Below are 12,398 nucleotides of genomic sequence, written 5' to 3' on the forward strand. Positions count from 1 at the left end.
AGATTAGTGGAGTTCTTTCAGCTCCTGGTTTGCTCATTTGGAAAGACTTAGGAGACAGAACAACCAAGTATAATGAGTGGGTCCTGTTTGGCTCCCGACTCCAATAAGCCAAAAGCAGAAAGACAGTTTTTTGAGGTATTCGAGGAAATTTGATTATGGATTAGGTATGAGAGAACAACAACAAATTATTTCAACTTAGGTGTGGTCGTGCATTGTGATAGTGTAAGAAAATGTCTGTTTTTAGTGGGGGTTTTTTTGTGTGGTAAAATATGCCTAATATAAAATTTCCCACTTTAGCCATTTTTAAGTGTATGAGTTCTACAGCATTAAATTTCACCGTGTTGTGCAAACATATCACTGTCCGTCTCCAGAACGTTTTCATCTTCCCAAGGTGAAACTCCCTTCCCTGTTGAACACGAACTCCCCGTCCCTCCAACCCAGCCCCTGGAAACTACCCTCTACTTTCTGTCTCTATGAATTTGACTCCTTGGGTACTGCCTATAAGGACATACAGTATTTGTCTTTTTCTGACTGCCTTGTTTTACCTTGCACAATGTCCTCAAGGTTTATCCATGTTGTGGCCTGATTCAGAATTTCCTTTCTTTTTAAAAGCTAACTAATATTTCATTGTATATATCCTACTGCATTGTTTATCCGTTCATCTGTCAATGAACACTTCCATTGCCTCTACTCTTTGGCTACTAGCAATGCTGCTAAGAACATGGGCGTGTGAATATCTGTTCAAGTCCTTGTTTTCAGTTTTTTCGGATACCCATAGGTATGTAAAAGTGGGATTGCTGGACCATATGGTGATTCTGTGTTTGAGGAATTGTGAAACTTTTCTACAGCAGCTGCACCATTTCACGTTCCCACCAGCAATGCATAAGGAAGGGTTCTTCTTTCTCCACATCCTTGCCAAGGCTTGTTGAGAAAGTGTCCATGTTTTTAATGGTTTTATGTGAGATAGAGCTGAAGAAGAATCATTAGTCACTCATTGCCTACAGAGCAGCCATGCCCCACCCATGGGACTTGAGGTCCCCACCCCACCCCCAGCTGACAGGCAGTATGGCCATCTGCTTGGGCAACCTTTGATCTTAGCTGTGACCATGCCTATGTTTTCCATGTGTGCCTATAAAATTTCCATTACGTCTCTGAAAGACTTTAAGGGAAAAAAGGAAACCACTCTGATTTCGTGATATGTACATATGTAGTAAAACTGTTCTTAAAAGGCAAGAAAATGCTAGACATTATTCATGATTCTAGAGACCTTTCAGGCAGGGGTGGGGGATGGCACCATAGTATTGGTCATGTTCTGGTTTTTAAGATGGTACTGGTTTCCTCAGTTCCTTTTTTTTTTTTTTTTTTAAGATTTTATTTATTTATTTAACAGACAGCGATCACAAGTAGGCAGAGGCAGGCGGGGTGGGGGTGGGGGCAGGGAGCAGGCTCCCTGCTGAGCAGAGAGCCTGATGCAAGGCTCGATCCCAGGACCCTGAGATCATGACCTGAGCCAAAGGCAGAGGCTTTAATCCACTGAGCCACCCAGGTGCCCCTCCTCAGTTCCTTATTATGATGCCTCATTACCTCCATAAATTGCATATATCCTTTTGTATATTTAGTATTACATAATTTACATTTTTAATCCTCAACTAGTAACTTTTATTCCTTAGGACTGTGGTTCCTGCTTGTTGGTCAAAGGTCCAGGGCTGGTCTGAAATTTCAGCTGGTATGGTCAAAGGCAGAAAGAGAGGATAGAGTGAGTTTTACAAAGCTAAATGTATATGGTTTCAAGGATTGTATATGTTCTTCAATTACCTCCTATTTTATTTGGTGTTAAGAGAACCTTCAGAAATGAGCATAGAGTTAAAATGATGCAGTGTGTTGTCTTGTTCTATTGTCTTAGCAAATGGCAAACAGAAAAAGTAGACCTTGTGTAGGGTCATTACCATTGAAAAATATTTTCTCTGGTCCTTGAAATGAAAAATTCCAGGAATTATTGCTTCAGAGAACACAGAACTGTATTCATGAGACAAACACCAAGGCTGGCAATACTCATGGTAGTGATTTCACTTGCTACCTTTTACGCAGAATGCATCTCTTCAACTTAAACAGGTAATTTAGAGGAACCATTGATTGGCCCTATCTAAAGGCTCTTGAATAAGTTTTAATTACTCAGCAGAGGCATACTCTAAGTCAGTAGGGCTAGAATCTCAAACATCAGCTGATGATCACAATTAACATCTGGGTACATACTCTACCATTGACTATTTTGTAGAGATTTTCTCCCCTAAATCCTCAGAATTACAATTATTGCCATTTAACTGATAACCGAGACTTTGGGTAATGTCTTGCTCAGCATCACAGAAGCCAGGAAAAGGGGAGCTAGAATTCAGAAACAGTTTGACAGTACGATGGTTCATTGATGCTGGTTTTTAGTAATTAATTGGCTACCAAGTGTTGGCCCCACCAGTGAAAAGCTAAAATGCTAAGGGCTGCAAAATAGGTCCTGAGTGTTGAATTCCGAACTCAGCCCAGTCCCTTTCAGTACCTCTCATATTTTTGAATTGTCTTGAGATTAAAAGAGTCCAGAATCCTAGAGCTTGAAGGCAGGGGATGCAGAGTTCACTGGAAACATTACAGTTTTAAAACCAAAGTCTTCAAATGCACACGTAGCCAGTGACCTAATGGCATTTCTTTCTTGTGTCCCTATGAGTCATCAGCAAATACATGATATAAATTCAGTTGGAGGCAAAAGACTTTGGGGGAGAAAGGAGTTCCAGGCAAACTCCAGTGCCAGGTGGCTGAGGCATTGTGGGGAAGAGGGAAGAAGATGGTATAGCTTCTGGCCAAGAGGCATAAACAGAAGTTTGGAAGAAAGTGGAGTGAAGGGTTTTTTGTTTGTTTGTTTTTTGTTTTTCAGTTGCTTTTCTTGAATTAACATATAATGTATTATTAGCCCCGGGGGTACAGGTCTATGAATCATCAGGCTTACACACTTCACAGCACTCACCATAGCACATACCCTCCCCAGTACCCATAACCCAACCACCTTCCCCCTAGCCCCCTCCTCCCAGCAACCCTCAGTTTGTTTTGTGAGATTAAGAGTCTCTTATGGTTTATCTCCCTCCCAATCAGGAGTGAAGTTTTTGAGTGAGAGAGCTTAAAATGAGGGGGGTGGGCAGTCAGGCTCCTTAATCGCCTCAGAGATAAAGGAAAGGCAAAAGAAAATTCAGAGTGCTTCCAGATAATGTTGTCTCAGTGGAGAAAAAGTGGGAAAATGCTCATATAAGGCAGTGCATTCTAATTCATATTGTAGTAATATGAAGACTTTGAACTATGCTCCTATTTTCTCATTTTTAGATTCTTTTATCTCTTCACGTTTGTCTGTGAGCATTTGCCAGGGCTCCTCGTCGGTCGTACGTGCTGCCTCCCAGCATTTCAAAATCCTTACAAATTGTATGCAGTTTCCCTCCTTCCTAGCAAGATCAGACTTCCCCTTCTCTTTCTCTCCTCCTCTCTGGTCCTCCTTTTTCTTCTTGTGTCAGTTGCCTATTATTGTGTAACAAATCACCCCAAATCACAGGGGCTTTAAAACAATGTGCTGTCATCTCCCACAGCCTTGGGAAATGACCACACTCAACTGGGTTGATTCTGACACAAGGTCTCTCGTGCAGCTGTGGTCAGATGCCAGCGGGGGTTGGAGTCCTCCAGCATCTCCACTGCGGTGGGCATCTAAGACAACATCTTAGCTAAAGGTGTGGTGCTTCAGCTGAAGTGGTCAGAGGCTGACTGGACTCTTCCCTCTCTCCCTTCATCTGTCTCTTCATGTACCATAGAGCATTGCTACATGGTTAGCTTGGGCTTCCTCACAGCATGGAGGTTCAGAGTAGTTGGACTTCTTCCATGGTAACCCTCTTTTCCCCAGATAAGCTTTCCAAGAAACCTAAGTGGAAGGAAGTTCAAAGCTTGGAAATCACTGAGCACTACTGTTGCTTGGTTGATTGGTCAAGAGAAGGTCACAGAGCCCACCTCGGCGGGGGGGGGGGGGTACCACCCAACAGTATGAATACAGGGAGGTGTGGTGATGATGCACTTCTCTACAACTAACTACCGCATTTCCAATTTATTGAAATTTCTGTTTACTTCGTATGACCAAAATGTCTTAAGTCACTGTCCTATATCTTGAGTCACAGGCATGATTTATGATTTCTTCTTTCTAGTTGTCATTTATAATTCATAGCAATTGAAAGACTTCCTTGAGGAATTCTTATGGATTCTTTTGAATGAATCTTAATGTATTTTTATTTATTGATATTAAAATTTAAGTACCCAAAAGGCCCTAAGGAAAAGCTATGTGACTTTTTTTCTTTTCTTTTCTTCTTCTTCTTCTTTTTTTTCTTTTTAATCTCTTTGGGAAATCATATTTGATTCACTTTTTAACCGCTGATGATAACATATCACACTTAAAGGGAGATCAGTTTTAGGGAAAAGCGATACACCCTCATGTATGGGTGTCCTTCAGTGAACTCACCAGTAAAATTGCTTTTCATGCTTAGCCACTAATTAGAAAACCTGTTCTCTTGTTGGGACTGAACCATGGTTTACTTTCTGGTTAGACCTATTTTTTTTTTTTTTTTTTTACTTTTATCAAGCTCTTACACAAGTCGAAGCTTATTTTTCTTTTTACAACCCTCACACCAAAAAGAGATAACTTGAATCTGAAAGATTTAGCATAGTCCCATGGCAGTTTCAGAAATTCTTTATTTAAAACCTCCTACCTATAGATGGCTTAACTCTCCTCAGCTTCTGCAAATGCCATTGAGGCCTTATGTTCTTGTAAAGAGTTATTGGCTTTTTTTCTTTTTTAAAGAAACTAAATCTCCAAAGCTTTTCTCTAGTGATTATGGAGAACAACATAAGTGGGAGAAAAAAGTGCAGTTGGAGGTAGCAAATAATTTGATTTTTTTCTCCCCCTACCCACAGCCCTGGGAACACTCTGCCATGAAGGATTAATTTGCTCATGAGATTTCACCCCAGTTACCATTAAGAAAAAAACTAACAGGAACAGTAGGGCAGAAGTGTTTTTAAACCCTGGAGAAAAGAGTCAAGGATTTATGGTGGGAAGCAGAGCAGCCCTTTTTCTCTTTTACAGCGTTTATGAGGGCAGCTTCGAGGTTGATACGGCTTGTCTCACATAGGACTTGACATAGACAGTTGGAAGCCCGACTCTGAGAAACGGTCATTTGTGGGTGTAGTTTTCCATAGTTTTGTCTTTGTGCAGGGGAAAGAGTTCATTAAAAAAAAGAAAAGATCTCGGACTCCATTCTTGCCCAGTTTTTAGAAAAGCATTAGAAAAAATAGCAAGGTATACTGTTGGTCATTCGCTTCCACGTGTCTGTCCTCACAGTTGGGTTCTGCAATGGAGCGGAGGGGCCCCGGCCTCTGAGCCCGGCAGCCCTCCCTTTGTTCCGGGGGAAGGAGGGCAGTGCACTCGGGTGAGAGCGGCATTTTCTCTGAAGCTTTACCCTAAACTCCTCCACAAAACTTTCTACTGACCAGCAGGCAAAATACAAAGACCCTTGGACCTTTCGGGCTGAGGCCGATGCTCAGCTCGTTCCCTTCCCACCTGAGACCCCCTCCCAGAGCTCGGCTCAGGCGCGCCCTTGGCCATGCCAACTGCTTGATGGGGGGGAGATGACCTCACCTGAGGGGCCAGGCAGCAGGAAGGAAAGGGGGCCGCAAAGGGGTCACCGGGGCCAAGATCGCCAGGGACGTTCTTATTCATCCTTTCCTCCATTCTCACCACTTCCTTGGGAAATCCTGTTAATTCCTGCCTCCGAAGGTGAGGAAAACCGAAGCCAAGAGTTTACATAATTTGCTTTCATGCAGCTGACTTCAACCAAGTATGTGAGGTATTTCAACCAAATAAAACCTAAGAATTTTATTTAATCCTTGGGTAAAATGAGGGATTGTAATCTCAGCCCGTCTGACAGCCCCGCCACTGTTGGTCCTTGCCCCCCTCCCCGAATCCCTCTCCTAAGCCATTGGTAACTGGTAAAATCCACTTATGAATGGAAATGGGGCAGCTTTCTTGAGGTGAGCCTGTGGCACTTAGTCCAGTAACAATAGTTGTCACTCTCTCTTGTTTAATCTTATAGTGGAGTACGAGAAGGAGTTCTCCCCTGGCCAGCGACACCACAAAGAGTTCAAGTTCAACTTATCCCAGATTCCTGAGGGTGAGGCGGTGACGGCTGCAGAATTCCGCATCTACAAGGACTGTGTTGTGGGGAGTTTTAAAAACCAAACTTTTCTTATCAGCATTTATCAAGTCTTGCAGGAGCATCAGCACAGGTATGGAGGCTCAAGGAACCCCAACGGGTGGGGCTGGCCCCCGTTTCTCACCCTGTCATCATCTAACCCCAAGTATGTCTGTGGAAGGGCGTTTGGAGGTCAGGGGCATCGTGTGAACATGATGAGGGATGTGCTCTGAATGGTAGTGTTCAGCCAGCAAGACGACTTTTTTGTTATTAAAAGGAAGATTTTCCAAATAGTTTTCCTCTCCTGAGCAAAGCCAATGGACAGTATCCACTCAGCATCCTTTGTGATCAGAGAACATATGCCTTACTGGGGACAAAGCATTTCCCACCATGGCTCAGTGCCTGCTTTGAATGATGGGTGAGGGGAGCGAAAATAAACGCATACACGAGTCTCATGTAAGGATGCTTACAAATGATACTAATTCAAGTTAGTAGAAAGCTGTGTGTTTGCATATAATATATACACAAAAATGATCTAGTATATTTGTGTGTGTGTGTGTGTGTGTCTCGAATGTATCTATCTCTTCTCTTTTGGATACAAGGAAACAATACTCTATCCTTCTCCATTGTGTCTGTTAACAGTCTTGCCTTTTGAAATGAGGCCAGACTGATTTTACAAAAGAACTTCAACGGAGTATGCTCTTGGGGCTATCTACCAATAAAGAAAAACTTCCACGGAGGGATTTCTGGAGGAATAGAAGGGCCAAGGGAAGAACTCTGGCAGCAGCTAGTTCGATCCTGTAGCACGCAGAAAACAAGGCAGTGACCTTGACTTGTGCTTCGTATCTGGGGGTCAGTTCAGTGTTTGGGCGGGAATTAGCACCATTGCATTCTCAGTGCACATGACGCAGCAGGTGGTGAGACAACCTGGCAAATACATGAGAAATAGGCTAATAACAATTAAAGGAAGAGAGCGCAAACTCTGCAAGGGATTTGCCAGCTTTGGTTTCATGCACCACGTCCGATTCTTGCTTTTGGTCTTGGAAATCTGTTGACTTCCCAAGAATGTCCAAAGGTTGAGGAATGACTTTGGTTTCTCCTGGACTTAGGGATCTGTATGTGGCTCTGCTGCAAACAGGCACACTAAAATAATAACGAACATTAACTTGCCCCATAAAGGGCTTATTTTGAGAGCATGGCCAACATTTGGCCCTTGCACATGTTTGAGTGTGTAATGAGGGAAACAGAGAAGAAGCAAAGACACATGCCAGGCTTTGGGGACACGTCATGGTGTTGATTATAAGAACTGTTGGTTGTATGTGAGTTCTTAGTAGGGCCAGTTAAAGTAAAATATAGCCACTGTGGTATCTATACCTAACATTTCAGAATGAAGGGAAGGTTTTTCCTGATGTCTGATTTTCACCCCTAAACAAAAGTATCATCAATGACTTAACCATCTAGGGCCTCTTTTGAAATAATAAATAATCACTGATAGATTTTTGTCTTGTTATTTCAGAGAGAACTGATACTCAGTGGTGATTCGTTGGGCCTGCTTTAGCCATTGATTTTCAATCTGCCTAATTATCTGTCCATTGTATCTGGTAAAAATAACCTTTCTGGCTCAGACATCGGTTTGGAATACATGGTTTTCTCTGTTCTGCAGGAAAGGTTTTTTAAAGTGAAAACACTAGATTGGGATTTTTTTAAACTACGGGATTTTTCAGAATTATTATTATTTAAAAAATAGAGCGAGCAGACTGTTTGTAAGGTTTATATTGAACTCCGGCCAAAACCGAACAGCTGCCTTGCGCTTAAGATGGTGGTGTCATACTTTCTGGAGGCCAGCAGTGAGTTTGGAAAACAAAATCCCAAACAGTCCCAACCTTTGATGACTCTGTCAAGGCAGAGTTGTCATTTCCCTGCCTTCTAGGACAGAAGTATCTGGCGACTGGATATGTTGAACTTTCGTGCATAGGAAAGGGGAAATACAGGGAGGATTGGGAGAATTTCATGCTTTTAAAGGGCTCCAGGTTGGCCAACAGGAGATTTTCTTTTCTTATCAGTGGGCGAGGAGCCCAGGCCTCCTGCTGTGTCCTGAAGTTCTTCCAGGGGCCTCCAGATTTAACTGTAGGCCTCCTTCTGGGCAAGGTCTGATCTCCCCATCTGTACCGTCTTGGGGTGTCTTGGCTAAAAACGATCTTCCCGGCTTGGGAAGAAACTCACTTGTCTAATCTGTGTGTGAGTGAAATTTGTAGTATTTGATGAATTAACTTAATGTCACCAAAGTTTGTTTTGCAAAAATCGCTGGCCTCCTTGAAAAGGAAAAATACAAAAAGGCAGGTTTTTCGATGCTGAGCCGTACCTCAGCTGAGGCAGAAGAAGTTAGGTGTCGGACCTCTTGATAGTAAAGCAGCGAAGAAGCCTGACCCAGGGGATGGTCAGAAAAGATTCTTGGAAGATTGGCCATAGCTGTGAATTCTGCAGAAACATATTCCTCTTAACTGATAAGAAATCACTGGCTCGGGTAAATTCAACAAAGTGACTACTTGAATTGCTGGTGCTTTGAGTCAGAACAGGGGAACATTGGATACTTCAGGCAAAACCTGAGAATAAGCCCTGAGATAAGACTAAATCGTGAAAAGATCTGGAGCACCCCAACAAGAAGAGCTGGGTCGGCAACCCAACAGCACGTGCGGCTAAATCAGAGTAGCACAGGGCATTAATATCTGGTGTTATAAATTACTGTTTTTATGAGGACACCGGTAAAAATTGGCATCTGCAGAGCCCTTAGAGTTTGGAAAGAGTCTTCTGACATCTTCCCTGGCTAGGATTTAACCACCGACCCCGTCAGATAAGCAGGGAGGGCATGTTACCTTTTAGAGAATGAAACCTGGCACATAGGAGTGTAGCCAAGTCTAAGTGTTGTCTGCTGTTTCCCAAAAGTCACCCCGATGACGTGGGGTCAGTCCCAAGGTCAAGGTGAAGCGCCAGTAAAAGGTAAGCAATCCCCTGAGTAGACCTCCTTCATCTCTTGTCTGCTTAGCTGGGATGCAGACATGCCGAGGGTGCTTCTGTGCGCATGTCCAGTGAGATAGGCCAGTTGGGGATGCAAATGCGTCAGAGAATTCGGGCCCTGGTTCTTTGACTTACCAGGCTTTGCTTTTCTTTTTTTAAAGATTTTGTTTTTATTTATTTGACAGAGAGACATCACAAGTAGACAGAGAGGCAGGCAGAGAGAGAGGGAGAAGCAGGCTCCCTGCTAAGCAGAGAGCCTGATGCAGGGCTCAATTCCAGGACCCTGAGATCATGACCTGAGCTGAAGGCAGAGGCTTTAACCCACTGAGCCACCCAGGCGCCCCTTACCAGGCTTTTCTATTGTTGATCTATTGAGCAAGCATTTACCTATTGTCTGCTTTTCTGAAGGAAGGGTATGGACAAGAAAAAAGACTAGAAGAAAATGTATGCGAAAGTTTTTGTACTTATTCCGAGTGTTACCTGTTTGTCCATTGACTTTACTATGTTCTCCCCAAATTCCTACACATGGAGCTGTCTGCGGCTTGGAGTGGAAAGGCTGCTCTGAATACCTTCGACCTGTATTTATGGTGATAGCACGTTGCTTTTCAGAACATGTACTCATGATCTTTACTTTTATAGCAACTTTCAGAGTAATAGTGCAATTTTTAGGCCTTTCAAGAATATTTTCATCTACGTTTCTTGTTTGGTTAAAAACACTTTTATTGTTCTTAATTGAATTTTGTGTAATTAGAAGTCAAAGTCAAACAGCATCTCTTGAAAGCCAGCCAGAAATGTTTTTGGTGTCTGAAAGATGGCCCTATTTGATACATGAGTTAGCCCACTTACTCCTGCTAGTTTCGAAATTCCATTTTCTACCCTGTATGTTTTGGCATCAGCATGGCTGGCAGTGATGGTCTGTCCTCGGTGTATATGATAACTTTCCTGCATTCTGTCTTGGTACAGTCTGTGGAAGACCTGGAGAGCGAGAATTAATTCCCAGATTTAAAATTCAGTTCCTCCTGCTGTAAGCAATATCACAGCCTACTCCTCTGTTGTCAAACAGGCAAAGTTCCCTCCCTCCCTCCCTCCCTCCCTTCCTTCCTTCCTTCCACGTGTTTTATCTTAACTTTATTATCTTTAGGATGTGAAGACCTGCATCTTTGAGTCAAGGGATCAGGGCAATGCTATGTTAGAGATGGACTTTGAAACCAAGAAGGATTTCCTTGGGTCACCCAGAAGCCCTGCTAGCAGAATCCCTGGGAGCAATCGCAGACTGAATTATTGCTACGCTGAATTTTTTTTTTTTCTACGCTGAATTTTTGACCAAGTTCACCATTTCTGAACTGTTTCACAGATAGAATGTAATTGTTTCAGGAGAGAAAATAACTGTCAAAGGGCAAAAACACATTTTTCCAGAATTTTTAATTTGATAATGCTCCTCTGAACCATTCACAGAGACAGAGGATGCAGGAATTAGGGAGGGAGGGGAATGAGGATGAATTCAGGTTTGGACATGTTCGAGAGATGAGTAGATGCCCCAGAGGCAGTGGGATATGCAAGTTTTTAGCTCAGCAGGATGAGCTAACCTAGTAGATATTTGAGATCCTAAGTGAACTAGTGAAGTAGATTAAGTAGCCCCGTCGTGTAAGAATAGAAATACATAATTGACCTAGTATCTTTTATTGGAAATACATAACTGACCTAGTATCTTTTATCTTGTGTTTTTCCATGCACTTCAGTGGCTTCTTTGTCATAAATCAGGTGGCCAAGTATCTGTGGGTCCGGTCCCAAGACCTTTATACCAATCGTATGCTCTTCACTCTCTTAGTTTTATAAGAAGGCTTCATAACTGGTGTATAAATTCTTCAAATACTGAGACTTTCTTGGCTATTTATGGCCATTTGCATTACCACATAAATTGCAAAAGCAGCATTTTAATTTCTGCAAAGAAACTTGCTGAGCTTCTGATTAGAATTACATTAAATCTGGAGACCAGTTTGGGAAGAATGGACTCTTGCTAATACTAAATGTGGTATTTATTTAGGCTTTCTTTCACTTTTCTCAGTAATATTTTGTAACTTTTATGTCTTGAATATTTTTACTGGATTACTGTTATTTATGGATCATTAGAATATTCTAGGTTTTGAAGATTTTTTTATGTTATTATAATAGTATTATTAGCTTCTAAAAATTTCAGTGTCTGTTTTTTGTCCACATATAGAACCTTTGGCTCAGGTCATGGTCTCAGGGTCCTGGATCGAGCCCTGCATTGGGCTCTCTGCTCAGCAGGGAGCCTGCTTCCCCCTCTCTCTCTGCCTGCCTCTCTACTTGTGATATCTCTGTCAAGTTTCTATAATTTTTAAATAAAAATTTTTAAGTAAAAAAAAAAAGAAAAGAAATAGTTGATTTTTACAAATTGATCTTATATCCAGCAACCTTACACATTCACATAGTTATCCTAACAAATTTTTGTGCAAAATTTTGGAATTTCTATAAATATAAACATGTCACCTAGAAATACCATTTTAGTTCTTCTTCTATAATTCTTATATATTTTTTTCTTCCTCTGTTTTTCTTGTTTTAGTGTGCTGACTGGACATTCAGTACAATTTTGAATTTGATTCATATTTTTGTTTTTGATTGGAAATCCCTTTCAGACATTGAATCTAATAGAAAAATTTAATATTTTACCATTAAGGATGATGTTTCTTAAAAATGTTCTTGCAGATATTCTTTATTAGAATAAATAAGTTCTCTATTTCTAGCTCACTAAGAGTTTTTAATATTAGAAATTGGTGTGGAATTTTATTTTAAAAGTTTCTGATCTTTTTCCCTAAGTGTTAATGTGATATACTATATTAAATGATTTCCAGATGGTAAACCAACCTTCCATTCCTGGGACAAGCCTAACTTGTCATTTACTATCCTTTTTATATAAGGTTAGATTCAAGGATCATGTCTGATAACTCTGTTATCTGGATCACCTATGGGTCTGTTCCCATTATCTATTTGTTCCCTTGATTTTTCCTCATTTGGTTTTACTTACTTGCATGCCTGATAATTTTTTAAAATTAAATTCTGGCCGTGATCTATGGAAAATATTTATAGATACTGCTATCTCTTTCC

At 41.5% G+C, this 12,398-nt stretch overlaps 1 protein-coding gene across 1 annotated transcript in view; it reads left to right on the forward strand.

Annotated features, from left to right (window-relative positions):
- Positions 1 to 12,398, forward strand: part of BMP6 (bone morphogenetic protein 6) — a 150,194-nt gene that overhangs the window by 114,976 nt on the left and 22,820 nt on the right. The window contains exon 2 of the mRNA XM_044258620.1: positions 6,159 to 6,351. Within this exon, the coding sequence (XP_044114555.1) occupies positions 6,159 to 6,351 (193 nt within the window). The remainder of the gene's footprint in view (positions 1 to 6,158; positions 6,352 to 12,398) is intronic.

The sequence above is a fragment of the Neovison vison genome, chromosome 1 (genome assembly GCF_020171115.1).
Source record: "Neovison vison isolate M4711 chromosome 1, ASM_NN_V1, whole genome shotgun sequence".
NCBI lineage: Eukaryota > Metazoa > Chordata > Mammalia > Carnivora > Mustelidae > Neogale > Neogale vison.